The sequence below is a fragment of the Ornithodoros turicata genome, chromosome 9 (genome assembly GCF_037126465.1).
Source record: "Ornithodoros turicata isolate Travis chromosome 9, ASM3712646v1, whole genome shotgun sequence".
NCBI classification, from domain to species: domain Eukaryota; kingdom Metazoa; phylum Arthropoda; class Arachnida; order Ixodida; family Argasidae; genus Ornithodoros; species Ornithodoros turicata.
Window position 1 is genome coordinate 20,569,341 of NC_088209.1, and position 17,548 is coordinate 20,586,888.

Sequence of the window (17,548 nt, forward strand, 5' to 3'; positions counted from 1 at the left end):
GCAGGAACCAGCGCTCTCATTCAATATCGCTCTTCGTTTCTTTTTTTTTTCTCTCTCTCTCTCTTGACTTCAGTGCCGTCTTCGCTTTCCAGTTATATGGAGAGGATGAAAACAGGCTGAAGCTGCTACAGAAACCCAGTAGTCAGGTGCACAACAGCTCTGATTATGCCATCTCCCTCTTTCTAGCAGAGCCCAGAGTTTGTATTACGGCCAGTTACGGCCAGAAGAGGTGGTGTGCCAAAAGGCGGATGCTTAGAAACCCGTGCTGAAATACAGGACGCCACCTACTTGATGCTCTGCATGTCTCGTGAGGCACCATTTCATCCACAAATGGGACAGCCATTATCTGTGGTCGCGTCTTCTAAAACTAGAGGACACTGGAATGCCGGCAGCCCATATCAGTACCTAATTACTAACCCGTCCCACACGCCCTAAGTAGTGCTTCAGTGTTATGTGATATCTGTCCACCATTGCAGGGCAGGCTTTCACTCTGAACGTCGAGCGTAGCCACCGTTGAATTTCTAGAATTGCTCAAAATTGATACGAAAAATATGAAGAACTGAGAGACTTGTGTTGTGTGTCATCACACAGCCAAATTGTACATGGTGGTATGTTCAAACATGGTGGCTATACTTTTTAGTTTCATTAAGAACCGGAGAATAACAGCATATAGTACAGGCCCAATACGGCCTTCTCCAAATCCAGATATTCCAGCGATTATAGGAAAAACAGACGGGTGGAACATTGGCTCGTATCTTCTTTAATCAAGTTCTTGTGAGTCCACCCATTCTTAGGATTGGAACTACCAAAACGGACATTTCTGTGGCGGGTTCATGAGCGAACCGTCGGGGCAAGAGAATGTTTTGCTGAAATGCACAGAGTTCATGAGAGGAAGGTTGCACCTTTCATCTGGTGGTGGATGACCTGACAAAGTTTCCGAATACAACAGATCCGTGCACCAGTGGAGGCAGCTAGTGACGTAGAAGATCTGGTCTGCTGTCAAACCTTCCACATTACCCAGGTGCACATTTGACCTTTTAGCGGCCTTTAGGTATGCTCTCAGGAGTGACCTACTGCCGAGGATGTCTGCCTGGTACTCCCAAGGATAATCAGCGTAAGTCCTCGACTTGGGAGCCCTCTCAATACGCTCAACATAACAGCGCTCTAGAACAGCAAACTCTTCTGCACTCTTTTTTGTAAACCACGGTGACATATCACCTTTTCCGTCGTACTTGCGGCCATTTAGATCAAAGCCATGCATCATCTCGTGCATCACGGTGTGCCCCAGTGCGCCGTAGTTCACTTCAGGCGGACCTCCTAAATTAAAGTGGGGCGACAATAAAAGCGGAACATTTAGTTGAACAAAGTTCGCCCCGGCTACATAAAAGCCGTTCGTCTGGTATGGATTTAGAGTAGTCACCATGTCGCGGAAATAATCTGAATAACCTTCTTCTACACCTTTCCAGCACCTCTGAGTCTTGAATTCGTGAATGCTCAGAATGTCCCGAACATACGGACCATGTAGGTCAGACAGGTTCTCGTAAAACTGGTCGACTTTTTTCGAAGAGTTCAGTTTAGGCGCCAATCCAAAGCGGAACGTAACCATAGCGATTTTTTGCAAAGCTCCCTCCCGCGTTTTGTCATCTATCCAAGACGATGTTTGCAAGGTTTTCGAAATTTCGCTGGTGATTCCTTCCTTCATTTCGTTGATTGCGCTCATTCTCTCTTCGTAATGGGGGATAAATTGCGCTCCTGCGGCAACCGCGTCTGGAAGTTCCCGCGTGGTAATTGCTAGACAATTAAAAGAGCTACCCAGGATTTTGTGAAGGTAAAGGACAGACCTCCAGGCAAAGAATACTCTCATTTCGTTCTTCGAGACGTCGCTTTGCTTTCCGAAAAGGCGGCGGAAAAACCTCAAGTCAGCCTCTGTCACGTATACTGTTCTGTTTTGGAGCGCAGGTGGTGTGTACCGCTGAAGAGCTTCATTCCACTCTTTGGACAGCTCATCGTCTCCTAGGCCCACTTTCCGAAACTCGATCGCCTTGACACTGGCGTTTGGCTTTTTGCTCACTGTCCTCTGGGACGCAAACTTTTTCTCTAACTCTGTAATAATTCTCACTACGCTGTCATCGATATCTTCTGAATACACGTCAGGCAAAATATCTCTAGGTCCGAGGTACTGTAATTCTAGCGGTGCTTCTTCTTCAGTACGAAACGCGAGCAGGTTAGCACCAACAGCAATTGGTTCTAATTTAAACAGCAAAGGAATGTCGATCTTAAAGAAAAATTTCATCATGACGTCCAACGGGTTGAATGACATATTTTTCCTCATATCCATCTGGTGTGCCATGAGGAAATCTCTGGCGGCTTCAGCAGACGTGTTCGGGTTGGCTTCCAAGCAGTGCTTATACAGCGCTGCAGCCTTTTGAAATGCCGTTCTACCGCTAGGAGGAATGCGTGCCTTTTCCAAGATTTCCTCTATAGATGTCCAAAGAGCCGCTTCGCCCAGGTCTCTACCAAATTCATCCAGGAACACGTTAGGGAGCACCTGTTGATTTTTACCGCAGGCGAACTTGAAGAAATTATCACACGGGTCTCTGTCAGTGTCTACGACCGCTTCTATGAACTGTCGAACGTGTCGACAGTCATCATTTTCGCAAACTTTCTTGTGGATCGGGGACGTCACTACCGTCGCAACATTATTGTCCGTGTAATCTTCATAGTCGCCGTCGGTGTCAGAAGTTAACGGCGTTAGCGAAAATCTCGGCATCGTTGGTTGTCCAGGAAGTGATGCATCGTACACCTCCTTGGTCGTTGGGAGTGCCTTCTTCCATATAAAGGCCGAGAAAACAAAAGCCACGGCAATGATAAAGATGAAGGACAGGATAACTGCCAGGAGAGCCTTGGCACTGCTTTTTTCGGCCTGCAGTCGAGAAGAAGTGAATTAGAACCCGTTTTAACCCCCTCTTACACCCCCTTGTCACACGGGAAACTGAATGTCAATCCCGTTGAATGACATACGTTCCGTGTCACACAGCACAACCAAATGACAATACGTGAGTTCCGGGAGCTCATTAGCTTTCCCTCTCGCACAGATTGCGTATCCTCGGTAACCAAAACAACAACAAGCCTTCAGGAGATATCAAACACGATTCAAAAGTTCTACTCCAATATTTTCTCGCGAGTTTTATACGAGTTAACTTTTGGCACGAAGGAAGGCATGTTTCACTGTGTTTCAGGGAAAACCATCGCTTCTATTCGTCATGTTGCCAAGCGTGGTTCGATAGGTTTCTTTATTATATTGGTTCGTGATAATTAGCCAACTTCGTGCCGTCCAAAACTCAATGATTTTGTGAAATGAGCTCGCGTTTCGCTAACATAAAAATAGACGAATGTACATGAATATGACAACGTACAGTGCAGGACACAAGTTTGCGGAAGACGCCCCGGCGCATTCCTCCGCACGGCGACACGCTAGCAGCGAATGGTATACCGTACGGAGTTGCAAACAGGTAACTCGGTCGCCTATAGGCAAATGTCTGTAAGCCCGTATGCCGTTCCAATCGCTGCTACCGTGCCACTCCGAGGAACGAATGCGCGCCGGAGCGCCTTCCTTAAAAACTTTTATCCGGCACTGTACATGTATATAACTCTACATGTTCTCTCTCTCTCTTGTACGTTAACCACTGACAGTCACTTGCGCGTGGTATTGTTTTCCTCCGTGTGTGTCGGAGTGATACAAGCACTCAATGCCATTCAATGGCCGTTCGCTGGCAATGCCATTCAATTTACTGTGTATTATGACACCTTTGGGTCAAGGAGCAGTACGGAAACGGAACCAAAAATGGCCAAACATATTTTGGAAGAAGCAGAACCGCATCAAAATTATATTTACTATACATGACATTCTCGTCTAGACATAAACAAGGCCGCATCACAACTTTCGGTGCCACGAAGACTTCCGCGGTCCTTCCGCGACTATAAGGACGCTCGAAACCAGCCACCATGCAGAATGATAGCTTTCACTTTCCTGATTTGTTGCAAATGGGTGGCGTACGCCTCTTTGTGGCAATTTGAATTGCCATTAAAAGGCGTATACGGTCATCTCTCTCCTCAAATCACAAGCGACGACAGTATCAGTCGCAGTAGCGGTTGGCGCAGACCGTGTTTGCCGCGAAACCGGATGTCGTTTTGGCAACAAACCGGAAGCGATGCAGAAAGTCATGTATTGCTTAACCGAACCTGAAGGTAAACATAGATGGGTAGAAATCCAGCGAACCGGTAGAGATGTAGGAAGGGAGTTGCCTCAGGACAGAAGCCGCCGATATTTCGAACAGAGACTGTTCTTCTTCTGGGCACCCAGAAGAAGAACAGTCTCTGTTCGAGATATCGGCGGCTTCTGTCCTGAGGCAACTCCCTTCCTGAAGGTAAACAGATAGATTTAGAGAATCGCTTTCGCTCGCACGGTTCGCCAACAGTATTGCGTGAAGAAGCAAAGAGGAGGAAGTGACTCACTGCTGAATAGCATCCTTTGGTTGCGCAGCGGCTAAACCGTTACCGTTTGAATGAGAACAGTTCACTGAAAGCGCTATTGACTTTCAGTGAATCTTTTTTCACATCACCATCAGCAATGGGATAGACTGTGGCCCCTCGCGATGGAATTCCCCATTCGCCATCTTAAAATAAGGTTGTTGTTGTTGTTGTTCACTGATACGGTTGACGAACTGCTGCGCGGACGACCAATATCAACGGGAATGGGCTGAGCATGTTATCTTCTAATTGGAAGCGGGAAGACCATTTCAGACCGAATGATATCATTCTACGTCATGATTTGTTCAAAATAGAGGGAATGCGCATATCTGGGACAAGGTAATCTGTCCCTTTACGATTAAAACAGATTACACTTGTTAACGGACGGACGACGAGCGTTAAGCGTTTCAAGGAAACCGCTCTCAGTGTGGATAGACCTAGACCAGGCCCGGCTACGCAGCGAAAAAGAATACCCTTTAGAAAGAAACATACGAACAGTATTCCAGACTGCGAACTTATAATCTGTGTTCATACAGCATTGATAACATGTAGTCGACGTTTAGATGACGCTGAAACATATAAAAAATAACAGCGTAGATTCGCAACAGAAGGAAAACAAACGATAAGAAACTAATAAAGAAATTATCGTTGGAGATTTCGCTTAGAAGTTAGTGTCGGAGTAGAGTGTACATTTATAAGTTACAACAATCTGTTTTTGTTTTTTCCGAGATGTAACTTCTATTCGTGTTGTAAAGACATGCCTTTGGTCGCTTTTAACCTCTAAATATACGTTACAGTGGTGTAACCTATAAGAAATCTCGAAATCTACGTCTATATAGAAGTTACATGTTTCTAAAAGTTACAATAAAAGGTACGGGTTTAAGAGTGTAGTGCTGCACATCTTGTAACGTGCACATAGATCCCGGTTCTAGGGCGAAAGTGGATGAACACAGGTATGACATAACCAAAGGAACGCGCCTTGCCAATTCCAGGATACTGCCGGATGACACAGTGATTTCTTTTTCTTTCTTTTTTTGCTTTTGTTGTTGTTTTTGCTGAAAACTTTGCCAACCTGCGCACTGTTGATGAGGGAATACACAGCGGGGATTGCAAAACTCCTTACCTCCATGGATTCCTCTTCGATTAAGATAGCTCCTGTGCCCTGTACAGGAATGAATGCGTCCGCCATGTCGCTTGTTGTTGTTGTTGTTGCTCCTCAAGCGGGATGGCGCTTATCCGCTAGGGAGACGCTTGGCCGTGACGAGACGATGGCCGTGATGGAATTCTTCTTCTTCTTCTTCGTCCCACGGAGAATGGCCAATTCTGAATGGAACGAATGGAACGCGGGTTGCATCTACTTCTTCTTCTTCTGCCACAAAGGAAATGGCCCTTAGCCACACAGGGCGATTCCGCCACCACTAAGCACGGTGGCCACATCTTCTTCATCCAGGAGTGCAGTGTAGGGTTACATTGCCTAACACTTCTTCTTCTTCCTTTTCTTCTTCTTCTTCTTCCAAATAAAAACTGGCCGCCAGCCACTATGGGAGATTGGTCGGGACATTCGGGCGTAATTACGTCTGTGTGGCACTGAATAGAGGTAAGGCCTATGCCTATAGCAACAGAAGTATTCCCAAGAACTGGGAGGAGAGGAAATATCTCCCCAGAGGGGCACATTTTAGCGAGGGTATCTGCGGTTTCGTTAAAAGTGAGTCCGCGGTGGCCAGGAATCCACGTGATGCGAATGCGGTGCGGGGCAAGATGTTCCAAAATGGACAACAATGACTCTGAGGACGGCATCAAACTCGAGGGAGAAGCCAGAGCTGAAATGACGGATTGAGAATCCGAGAGCAAGAGGATCGTTTCAAAGGCGGGGAGAACCCCCCTGAAGGCAAGGGCGATAGCTCAAAACTCACTGTCAAAGGGAGAGGTAGAGTCTAGTAGCCGAACCGGAAACTGCAAACCAAGCCGAGGGGCGGTAAGCAAGCCCCCCGCCCCGCTGATCCTGGATGCGACACACACGTACTTGTGCACACTGTAAAATGCAGATGAAAAAAAAAAAAAGAACAAAAATAGTTGATTTGGACGTTCACAATACGATTGCATCTATAGGCTGTCATGACCAATGAGGTGGTGTCACCAGATTGGAAGTATATTGAAGAGGTCATACTTTGAAAACCATTCAAGAGTGCTGGTTAGATAGACTCCATGAACTGCAAGAACTTTCGCGATCGTCACACCACCCCCCCTCCCCCACCCCCATATATTATTTCTCCTTAAATTTGCACGATTTGCGTGGGTCGGTCCGTGGTAGGTGGGGGGGGGGGGGGTTAGAGCCCCCCTAGCCTTCCCGTGGCTACGCCACTGAGCACCAGTCATGTAAAGAGGAAAATAGAACACAGCAAAACCCTAATATAGGTCGGATGTACAGCATATAAATGTATAACGGAGCAGTCCTGCGCATAACAATACGAGGGCTACAGCATGGATGAATGACGCTGAGAGCCTTCGGTGCCTTAGCGCACAAGTAGTCAATGTGATAGCGTCATCGTACCATACCCCAGACTTGTACGTATTTGGAGTATTGTATTTTAAGTACAATTTGCGGTATTTTGGTACTCTACTCAATACTTTTTGTTTTGTGTATTTGTACTGTATTTAAAATACATTTTATATTATCTTCTACTGAATACTCTAATTACATATTTTGGACCTCTCTCTCAAACTTTCTGTGTATCGTCTTTCCATTATCTTGCTTGTTCAGTGGAAATTTCCCGAGTTCTTCGGACTTGACCCGGACATTGGCCTTTCTTGGAAGTCTCCATTTAGAGATCTTGGCCCGTGTGTACTAATCTTTTGCGAGTGAGGGTTCTATTATGTGTGCCCTGACGCGGTAACGCCGAATTCTGACCTCGCCGAGCAGGTACCTGCTAGAAGTTTGCTTTGTTCTGGGTCACACATACTTAGTGGAGCTATGCGGTGTTTCTTTGTCATCTTTTCTGGGTCTTGTGTTCAGATGACTCCTATCACACAGGGACGGCTTGCCTAGTACGCGGGGAATAGGTAATTAATGTCACATAGCGGCGACATGCCGCATTGACCAGTGACTGGTGACTTTTTGCGTTCAACGATAAATAGTATCTTAATTGTATTTCAAATACGTTTTGAAGTATTTCGTACTCTATCTTAATTACTTTAATTTTCATGTACACTCTTAAAAATGATGGTGGTGGTGGTGATAGGGGTGCCGTTGTCGGCCTCACGTATGTGGGCAACGTCACGACTCACGCCCTGGGGGAATGTGCGTCCTGGGCCGACTTCTAAGGGAACTGTGCCGACATATGTCTGAAAGCGTCTGAGGAAAACCCAGGAAAAACCCCAGACAGCACAGCCGGCACCGGGATTCGAATCCGTGTACCTCCCAGTCTCGACGTGATCTCGGGATGAGGAGCCTATTTTGTGCCGTGCATAATGGAACAAAATAGGCTCCTCCTCCCGTTTTCAACAAATCAGGGGCGAGAACGTTGTCATTCGGGATGATGGTTGGCTAGGAGCGTGCTATGTGGTGAAGTTCATTCCTAAGAGTGTATTTATACTCGTATCTTAATTACATTCTAAGGTCAGTATTTATTATCTTATCTTAAATACATTTTCGAGTATCTTGTACATGTCTGCCATATACCCCAGGAATTTTAGCTAAGGTACCTGGCGGACAGACTACAGTCCCCCCTTAGATCGATAGGGACGGCCGCAGCAAGCGGGAAGACGGGAATGGCCGGCTTAGCCATGTCTAGAGATAGACGGACGGAATTCAACCTCGTAGACAACGTGTTGATATAGGCCTGCAGCTTCGCGTACAACTCTGGCAACGATGGTGTCGAAGCGAAGAAAGCAATGTCGTCGGCATACGTTATGGTGAGAACCTTAGGGTCAGAAGGGAGAGAGCTCAGGAGAATGCTAAAGGGAATAGGAGTCAACACGGAGCCTTGGGGAGCGCCTCTACGCTGGGAGTACGCTGAGGAGACAAATCGGCTGTCACAACAGGAAAAGGTAGGATCCGAGAGAAAGTTCGCAATCCAAGCAAACAGATAGAGGGAGTGGCTGCGTCTAGAAGCCTCTGCAGGAGCACAGCATGTATGACACTGACATAAACGTTAGCAATGTCCAGGGTAACAGGTGCAGAAGAGTGCCCCATCTCACGTGCAGAGGCGAGGCTGGCTCTCAGTGTTCATATGAGTGAACCTGACCAAACGTGGGGCTCGTGACAGTTTCCGATACTGCTGAAAAATCTCGAACGCGTGTGTGTTACACTGTTGCCGTCCCTTAGAAATAAAACGATGTCATCCCCCTACGCTGATATTTTAACTTCTCCAGTCGAAGTATGCAAGATATACGAGATACGTACTATAAGTACTTTAACTTGTAGGTTCTGTGTCATAGAGAAACTATCCGGGGAGGGAAACTATCCTGCCCCACGTGCGCTTGTTGTCCCACCATCGGTGCCATCCTCTGGTCAGAAAGGTTTATAAGCAAAGAAAAAGCAAAATCTTGGTATGTGTCCGTGAAGGGCATCGACACCTCTCCCGTTTCACACTGCAACATATAGCTTCTTCCTTACCTTCGTGGACACTCCCAACATGCAGACGCAGATTTAATAGCTGCAGAAGCCCACCGCGGTCGACATACGATCTCCATCATGTTTCCAAAAGGGGATAGACGATCTTACCTGTCGGCGGTTGCATCAGCAAAGGCCCCCCATCAATGGCGTCAAGACATCCCGGAAGGATCCCTCCTCCACTCAGAAGATCCCACACTGTACTTCATAATGCCGTCTAACCCCTTCATCGGACCTTACATCTATCGTCCGTCGACTTCGTTTGAACGTTGCATTCATCCCATACTTCCGCCATCAGCTGGGTATAGTAAGACAATGCTATGCCCTTCTTGTAATAGTCCAAGTACTCTCCAGCACATTCTCATCGACTGTCAGAAGTATGAGAATTATGAGAACTATGAGACTGTCAGAAGTATTTCACTGAGCGACGCGTCCTCCGGCGCCAACTTGAAACCACTGGGACACCCTTACTTGCCCTTCCTCATCTGCTTGGGCCTTCGGTCAGTCCTGCGCATCAGCTACCAGCTCTTCAAGCCCTCATCGCCACCTTAGCAGCAACAGGACTCCTGCGTGAACTCTGAACATTCATCATTATTCACCATTTCCTCCCCCTCATGCAATGGAACAGGATGCCGCCTCGGCGACGAAGCATCCCACTACATCATGATTACTTATTTGTCGTTGCTGTTGTTGTTGTAGCTACCTAAAAGAATTAGATTATGTGTAGATGAGGCCCGTGAGGCCGATGAGGCCCTTTTGTTGTTTCCTGCTCTCTTCGTATGACGGCATGATGCCTGTTTAATGTTTTCGAAATCGTCGGAAATTTTTCTTGCTGCGTGGATTCCCTTTCTACGGACAAGGCTCATTCGCCGCATCAATGACTCGGCCCATTGCCTGTCTAGAGATAACGGACCACCATTCCCCCGAAGCTTACTTGGCTGCTTCACCTTCTTCACATTCCCCAATACAGCGGCAATGATGATCGTTCGGTTGACGATTCCTCCTTTCTCTGGAAGTTTTCTTGCGCACTCCTGGCACATCGGAATCCAAGTACCCTAATTTCAACTTTCGGCCACATGTTGCGTGGGGCAAGGCTTCAAGTTGTGACTTACCGGCTTTTACCCTTCGTAAGTACGCATCTTTCATAGACCGAGCTGTACTCTCACTTACAGGTTTTCCGAAAAGCTTTGACATCTTCGCAGTAGCCACTGAGTTGCTTTGCTCAATCGCAAGTCGTGCAGTTTTGGTACGTATTGTTTCGTCGTACGTTCCGTAGGTTTTCTGACTCTTGCTTGGTATTGAGGCTTGCTGCAGGCTCTGCACAACACGTCTGTTTGCGGATGCGCGCTGGCATTTTGATCTGAAGGTTCGACGTAGGATTTAGTTTCAGGACGGCAAATTCCAACATTTTTAGGCTTGAACCAGCGGTACAAGCTCATCTTTCGTGTGCACCGGTTCGCTGCCAGCTAGCTAACAACTGCGAAGCATCAGAATATTCTGTGACAAATCATCAGATCATCATGCGTTTACAGATCATCAGAAGGACGACGCCTTTGCGGCTGTGCTAAGTGATCATGTACGAAAACGAAATATTCTGCCTGAAAATAAATGATCCGGTAGATGAAGCTATATTGGCACTCTTTGACGAACACAAGGTTTGCAATAGCAATCTCTGGACGTCCCTGTCTACTCTTTTTTTTTATTACAATACAAATTATTGTCGAGTACATTGGTCATGTATCTCTGAATTTCCACTAAAGGTCACCTTAAAGCCATAGCTGCTTTCACTTCATGAAATTGTTCACAAATGGATCAGTCTATCTACCGTGGAGTTGCTCATGATCATACTCGGCGCCACCAATATATTAAGATCGTGCCTATGTCACACGGGCCAATCCTTTCGCTTCACGAGCTTCTATAGCGCGAATTTTGATTTCGCAACGATATTCAATCAACACAAAAGGCTTCATGCATATTTCCATTTCGGAGCCACGCATTGCATTGTTTATTTATTTACTTTTTTTTCTTTTACCTGAGCACATGCCCTCGTGCATGCCTCGCGTGCCTTCGGTGTTGATGCCGTGCAGATGACGTTAAAAGTTCTCTTTCTTATCTCCCCTCCTCGTCCTTCCCCGAATTTTTCCTCCTACATATCCTCGTGCTCAGTTCCTCTTATCCCGCGCTTCTTAGAAGACGCGTCTTTCTTTCACCCCCAATGTGAGAGGGAGAAAGAGCACACTATCGCCTCTCGCGTCCTGGAAAAAGATTAAAAGGAAACAGAAAATGCAACCCAAGATAAGGCCAGTTCCGATAGAGTCACCCGATACAGTTGTTTTCGTTTCGTTTCCGCAAGTTAAAGCTCATCTTCGACGCATGAGGCGGCACTGTGCTCCTTCCCACTCTTCCGTAGGGGATGAAGGAAATACGCGTCTCCGAAGATGCGCAATGAACAAAATAAAGCAGAAAAAGGCGTTCCTTCACTATTTTTTTGCGGGCGATCTATCGAACGGATTTTCTGAAAACGGCTACGATATCAGGTGACCGAAAGGAACAGATATTCTCATTGGGACAACTTTGTAGCTTTTATAATTAAAAACTTAATTAATGAAAGTTAATTAAGACATTGCCTTTGGACTTTGCTAATGCCCTGCTAGGGAGTGCCCTTCAGCATATGCTATATTGCAATGATTTCATCTTGGAAAAAGTGTTATACATATTATTAAAAAAATATGTTCACAGTTAGCGTGGACACCCTGTATAGAGCCGTTGCAGGTAACGTCCAATGGGGGCCTTGAAGTACTGCGATAAATGAATAAATTGTGTTGAATAGAATACTTATTTCACTCGTTGACCATATCAGCATCAATATGTGCACTATTCGTAGACAATTTGACGGGCATTAACTTATAGCAACCTAATTACGAGATTTGTACTATGTATGTAGCTCAGGCCCGTTAGGAGTAAATTGTGTATTTGGCTGTATGTGATGGCCTGTCCTACAAGAGCGCCCAAGCAGCAAAATGTACTGAAACTCAAGTGCAATAGGGGTGGACGGTATGTGTCTTATCAATGTTTTTAGTTTCAAGAGTCTGTTCAAGGCCTTCCAGCTACCCGTCCACCCCTATTGCACTCGACTTTCAGTACATTGTGCTGCTTGGGCGGTGTCCCGGCATTTATCAGTACACGTGCAAGTCGCATGCCAAAGCGTACATCAATGAGTGTATGGAGGCGGGGTAGCTGGTATAGACTCACCCTAAGATAACTTATCTCCACAGCCAAATGCCCAGTGTCAAGTGTGGGTTTTGTATTTAAACCTGTTTCGACTAGTAAAATCTGTCAGTTGAGAGATAGCAGTCGTCCTGTCTTCATTCTGCGTCCGCGCTCCTGTGCTGCATGTTTAATGTGAACCAATATGTGTGCTCCACTGCCACGGACCAAAAACCGCCTTGCCCCTCCCAAAATCTCGCATGGCTTTATCCCACTTACGTGACTCAAAATCCATTCTCTACACTGACCACATTACTACATACATGCTCAGGTTTCTGTTTCGTTTTGAACACCCACGTGACTCCACTTGAGGTCCGCGCTTGTCGCGGAACGAAGCAATGGCGACACCTCGTAAGGGGACAGAAAATCGAAGGCGCATTGGAAGAAAGGACAGTTGCAATGCCCACACGCAGGCGGCGGAACTTGGCTGTCGTCATCATGACTTCAGCGCTAGGTGCTCATGAAACTTATTCGCTCACATAACTCGTGAGTTTCTTCATGCTGAAAGACAGTATAGGACATGTAAGCTTTTCCAGGACGAAGGAGGACCTTAGATACTCGCTGGATATATACTTCCAAAGCAGCACAACATGGAATATTGGACTCAATACTGGACCCAATACAGGTCCAATCTTGGACCAATATTAGGTCGCCATTGATAATATTGGTCCAATATTGGGCCAACATGTTGTACTGCTTGGAGTGGCTTTCAGGGACCAATATCCGCGTGTGAAAACTCTAGTTTCGTTATGTTGGCGCTGTAAAGTAGAATTTTTGTGCAATGTGATATTGATGGACAGAAAAAAAAAAAGAAGAAAAAATGGGAAGGCGAGTCACAACTAAATCGGGCTGGTTACCGTAGTGCACCTGCGTAGAGCTGAACGAAAAAAAAAACGTAAGAAGAAGAGTTCCGTTGGTGAAAGAAAACGAAAAACCACAGTCAAGCAGAGAGCCAAACACTGTGTGAGCCTCAACATAGTCGCGGTTGTCAACGCAGTAGCTCTGTGTACCGTCATTGTGTTCCGCCAGACATGTTTACATTGTAACGAAGACCGGGCAGGTGGGTACACATTGCTGACAGACGCGACGTAGCACACAGAAGACACACACATCGTCTGTCTCGTCTTGTGTGTGTTACGTCGTGTCTGTCAGCAACGTTACATGTACGTGTTATTTCACATCAAATGTAGTATCTGTGTCGTTGTGAGTCAATAGTGTCTATCGACGTGTCCACGACCGCAATGCTGACGAACACTAGTGGCTAATATAAAACTTGCACCAGCTTGCACCAGTGTTCCACCCATTTGTGCGCCCACCTGTTCAAGCCGCGCGCTTCGAAGTGAACAAACGCACCTCGCACCGTCTGAGCGTCACATGCACCGCACCTCGCCCGTATAGCTCATCCTAAGTATTATACTATAAAGAAAATTGATGTGTGTGCATATATAATAGTCGGCTCTACTCTTGTGGCGCCAAAATCACCGTGACTATTTTTAACTCAAATCCAATCCAATATAAACTCTGTAGATGAAAGAACATCTCATGTACATACATTCGAGCCCACCATCGCTGATATCCGCGTTCGTAATTGGCTTCTGATTTTAATGCATGTACCTAATCAGTCAGAACGTTGCTGTATCGAGAAAAAGGAAATATCTGTGACGAGGTTTTTGACTTGACAACCAAAATACCCTAGGTTAAGTCGCGCCCGATACAATAGCTTTTTTTTTATGCAGAAATGGAATGATGATCATGGTTTGGGAAGGTCACGCCAGAGAGGGTTCACGATCCCCTGAGAGCACATTCTGCGTTCAAACTTTACCAAGTGTGCCTTGGGTCTTACAATTCTCTTGTGACCGGGGGGGGGGGGGGGGGCACGCATCCATTTCACTTACTTCGGCTTGCTTCTTCCTAGCCACCAGTATTCATTGGCGGAAGAGGACGGACGGAGAGTAATCCTCAAGTTGGCTGTGTGTCAGGATATTACGAATTCGCGAGCAAGCCCGTTTTTCTGGCCTTTGCAGCCGGGATTTGCGCAGGATTTTCTTCTCACGGGGCTGTTGGAATTTCCGCATGCTGTATGTGACACTCGTGTCGGTTGGATTCCCGGCATTCTTTTGCAGGTTTAGCACGTATTGTGCGGGGGACCTATATGTAACGGTCGTGGGGTGCTACAGGGGTGTTTTGGTGCTGGGAAGATTCCCTGTTTCGCGTCACTACGCCTCAGTTGTTCCTGACACCGCCATTAATTAATTAAGATTAACCCTGTGTCTCTTGTATGGGAATCTAGAATAGGTCTAGCGATGCCGAACGTGCGCTAATTTTGGTCCTGTTTGATTTCATAACAACAAGAAGAACGTCAACACCTGTTCAGTGTCGATGCTAGAGGTTTTAAGACCTAATGTTTATCTACAACGGCAAATGTACATTTTGGCAAAAGGCTAGATAATCGGTAGTGAAAGGGAAGAGGTTCAGGACGACAGCCGCCGGTATCTAGAACAGAGAAAGAGTTCATTGTTATAAGTTCTGCACAGAGATCGTGGACAATGGAAATGAAGGCTTTGACATTTTCTGTTCGACAGCTCTACAAGAAGGAAAAATCCGAAGGCTTTAATATCAGTGTGTGTCGGTAGTAGGATTCGAGAGATGAAACGCTGTTCCGTAGGCCGTATACTAAGCACGTATGTATAGCTACGTTGTTACGTTTTGCTCGCTCTGGTTCCGGCAGTGGTCTTGTGACACGTGGTGCTTGCTGTTCTTTGCATTACGCTAAGCGTCACAAAAAAAAAAAAAAGCAGCCCACGCCGTATATCATAATATAACGATATCCTCACACTTTCACAAGCATGTTAGTTGGTACATCGTTACTGTGAATAGAAATACAGCGTGTCATCGACGAAAACCACATACTTTCGTCGTTTGTCCGTGCGTCCCCCGCTATAGTGCAAACGGTTTCCTGTCTTATTCACCGTTACAACACGATGCCTGTCCCGCAACAGCAGGAAGCTGTACTATAGGTGTGGAAACCGTTGAGAAGCACCGTAAGTAGCAACGGTCCGTGAACTGGTTCGGAAACCCACCCACCTCTTGAAGGTGTTCGAAGCTCAACCGTCCGGCCAAAGCGGCAAACATTGCAGCTCCAATCAGGATTGAGGTAGCCCTTGGATAAGATTAGGTTGGTTGTAATAATAATAATAATAATAATATTAACAATAATAATTTTATTATCCACAATCAACACTCAAAACATAACAGACCCGTCTAAGGCAAGGTGGCTTGTAACACCGGATCCGGTGCAGTCAGCAGCAAATACACTGTATACATATCATCCCCATCGGGGACGAACGAAATAGAACTCATTAACAGTGAGGGAAATACAGCTCAAACAATACAGAGGACCAAGTCATTCCATTCACAGCTCGCAATAGAATAATAATAAAATCTGTTACCGTGCCCAAGAACAGCCAAAGCCTTCGTATTGGTGCACGTAGACGATACAGGTTATGGACCTACATGTGCTTGTACATGTACGTGTACGTGTCACGTCGAGACTGGGAGGTACCCGGGTTGGAATCCCGGTGCCGGCTGTGCTGTCTGGGGTTTTTCCTGGGTTTTCCTCAGACGCTTTCAGACATATGTCGGCGCAGTTCCCTTAGAAGTCGGCCCAGGACGCGCATTCCCCCAGGGCGTGAGTCGTGACGTTGCCCACATACGTGAGGCCAACAACGGCAAGCCCTATCACCACCACCACCACCACCACCACATGTGCTTGTAATTATAATAATTATATATATAATGCAAAAACAACAACAACAACAACAACAACAATAATAATAATAATAATTCAATTCAGTTCAGTTCAATAGATTGCGAGGTGCTGCAATAAAAAAAATACAGCGGAACAGGCGGACAGTAATGAACACTCAAGTTAACACTATTAAAACAATAAACTCAAAAGGTACGAAAAAATGTAAACATGAACATGAAATGCGACACTCTGTAATGGTGCTCCCCTCAACAACAATACAAATACTATGGAGGTTGTGTCTCCACCAATGTGGAGCCGGCTATTTCAGAGCGCTTACAGTTCACCGCGCTACGACCATTATTGGTCGTGTTGGTTGGAAACGTCAAAAGCTTAAACGTTTACAACAACGCGGCTAGCTGAGCATGTCATTCCCGTCGCCGTGGATTTGACAGGCGGTAAGCCGTCCCACTACGCGTAGTTCCGTTCGCACTAAACCCATTGCGTTGGAGCTGTTGTCACATGCAGAGGTCTTTCGGTTATTCCGAGTGTATCACCGTGCGCAGAATTTATTCTGCCGTATGGTGTCCGCTGGCTGTCGCGAATGAAAAAAGCCAATGTGCTTGGAATCAAATTAGCTGATTGTCCGCCTGCCCTGTGGTAACTTCTCTCCCCGTGGTTTGGATGGCGAAGTGCTCTTGGTGCTTGTTTGGTGCTGTGTGCCTTAGGCTCCGAGGGTGTTTAAAGGTACTGTAAAGCAGCAGGCAAGCTGTTAATATTGGCAGCGGCATTTGAAAGCTTATTCCGAAAGGAATGCACACTGCAAATTTTATGTGCGACTGAAAACTCGAAATATTTTTTAATGCCGAACCAAATTGGGGTGAAAAGACGAGGGGCGACGCCTGGTGGGAAACAATCCTCTATTCGTCGAGCAACAGCGTTACATGTCCCCAACCTTGTATCGGCTAAGTCATGGACTAAGTAGCCGGCTTCATGAACTTTCTTAAAAAAGTTTGTTCAAACGAGATAGTTCCTGACGTATATTATCTCAAAATGCAAGAAAATTGGTACATCGTGGAAATGAGTAACAAACTGTCAGCAGAAACACCATGAGAGTCACCCACGCAAAAATGCACCACGTCAGGCAAGCCGACGTGGTGATGGTAGCGGTCCACAGATGCCGCTCTATACTCCCATTGTTATTGACATGTTTATGTTCGCTGCCCTACAAGGGGGAACTGCGGAATTCGTGTCGGGTCTTAGACACAGGGTTGCGCGTAATATTAAATCTGAATTTTCTAATAAACTACGAGGTGGATTTGAACGAAATTTGTGGCGTTTGTATACTGAGCACCCAGGCTGTCAAATGAGCCAGCAGTATAAAATTATATGCC

The 17,548-nt window shown here is 46.2% G+C and overlaps 1 protein-coding gene across 1 annotated transcript; it reads right to left on the reverse strand.

Moving 5' to 3' along the window:
• Nucleotides 1-739: 739 nt before the first annotated feature.
• LOC135367800 (neprilysin-21-like) lies at nt 740-5,814 on the reverse strand. Its single transcript, XM_064600920.1, has 2 exons — nt 5,654-5,814; nt 740-2,923 (listed from the first exon to the last, which is right to left on the reverse strand). Exons 1-2 carry the CDS (start codon nt 5,717-5,719, stop codon nt 803-805), a joined length of 2,187 nt encoding a protein of 728 aa, XP_064456990.1. The 5' UTR covers nt 5,720-5,814; the 3' UTR covers nt 740-802.
• Nucleotides 5,815-17,548: the final 11,734 nt, after the last annotated feature.

Excerpts from the sequence above, each read along its gene's own strand:
- LOC135367800 (XM_064600920.1), bottom strand. The coding sequence starts at position 5,719 with ATGGCGGACGCATTCATTCCTGTACAGGGCACAGGAGCTATCTTAATC. Across the intron at positions 2,924-5,653 it reads TCGAAGAGGAATCCATGGAG|GCCGAAAAAAGCAGTGCCAA; the intron begins GTAAGGAGTTTT and ends TCTCGACTGCAG.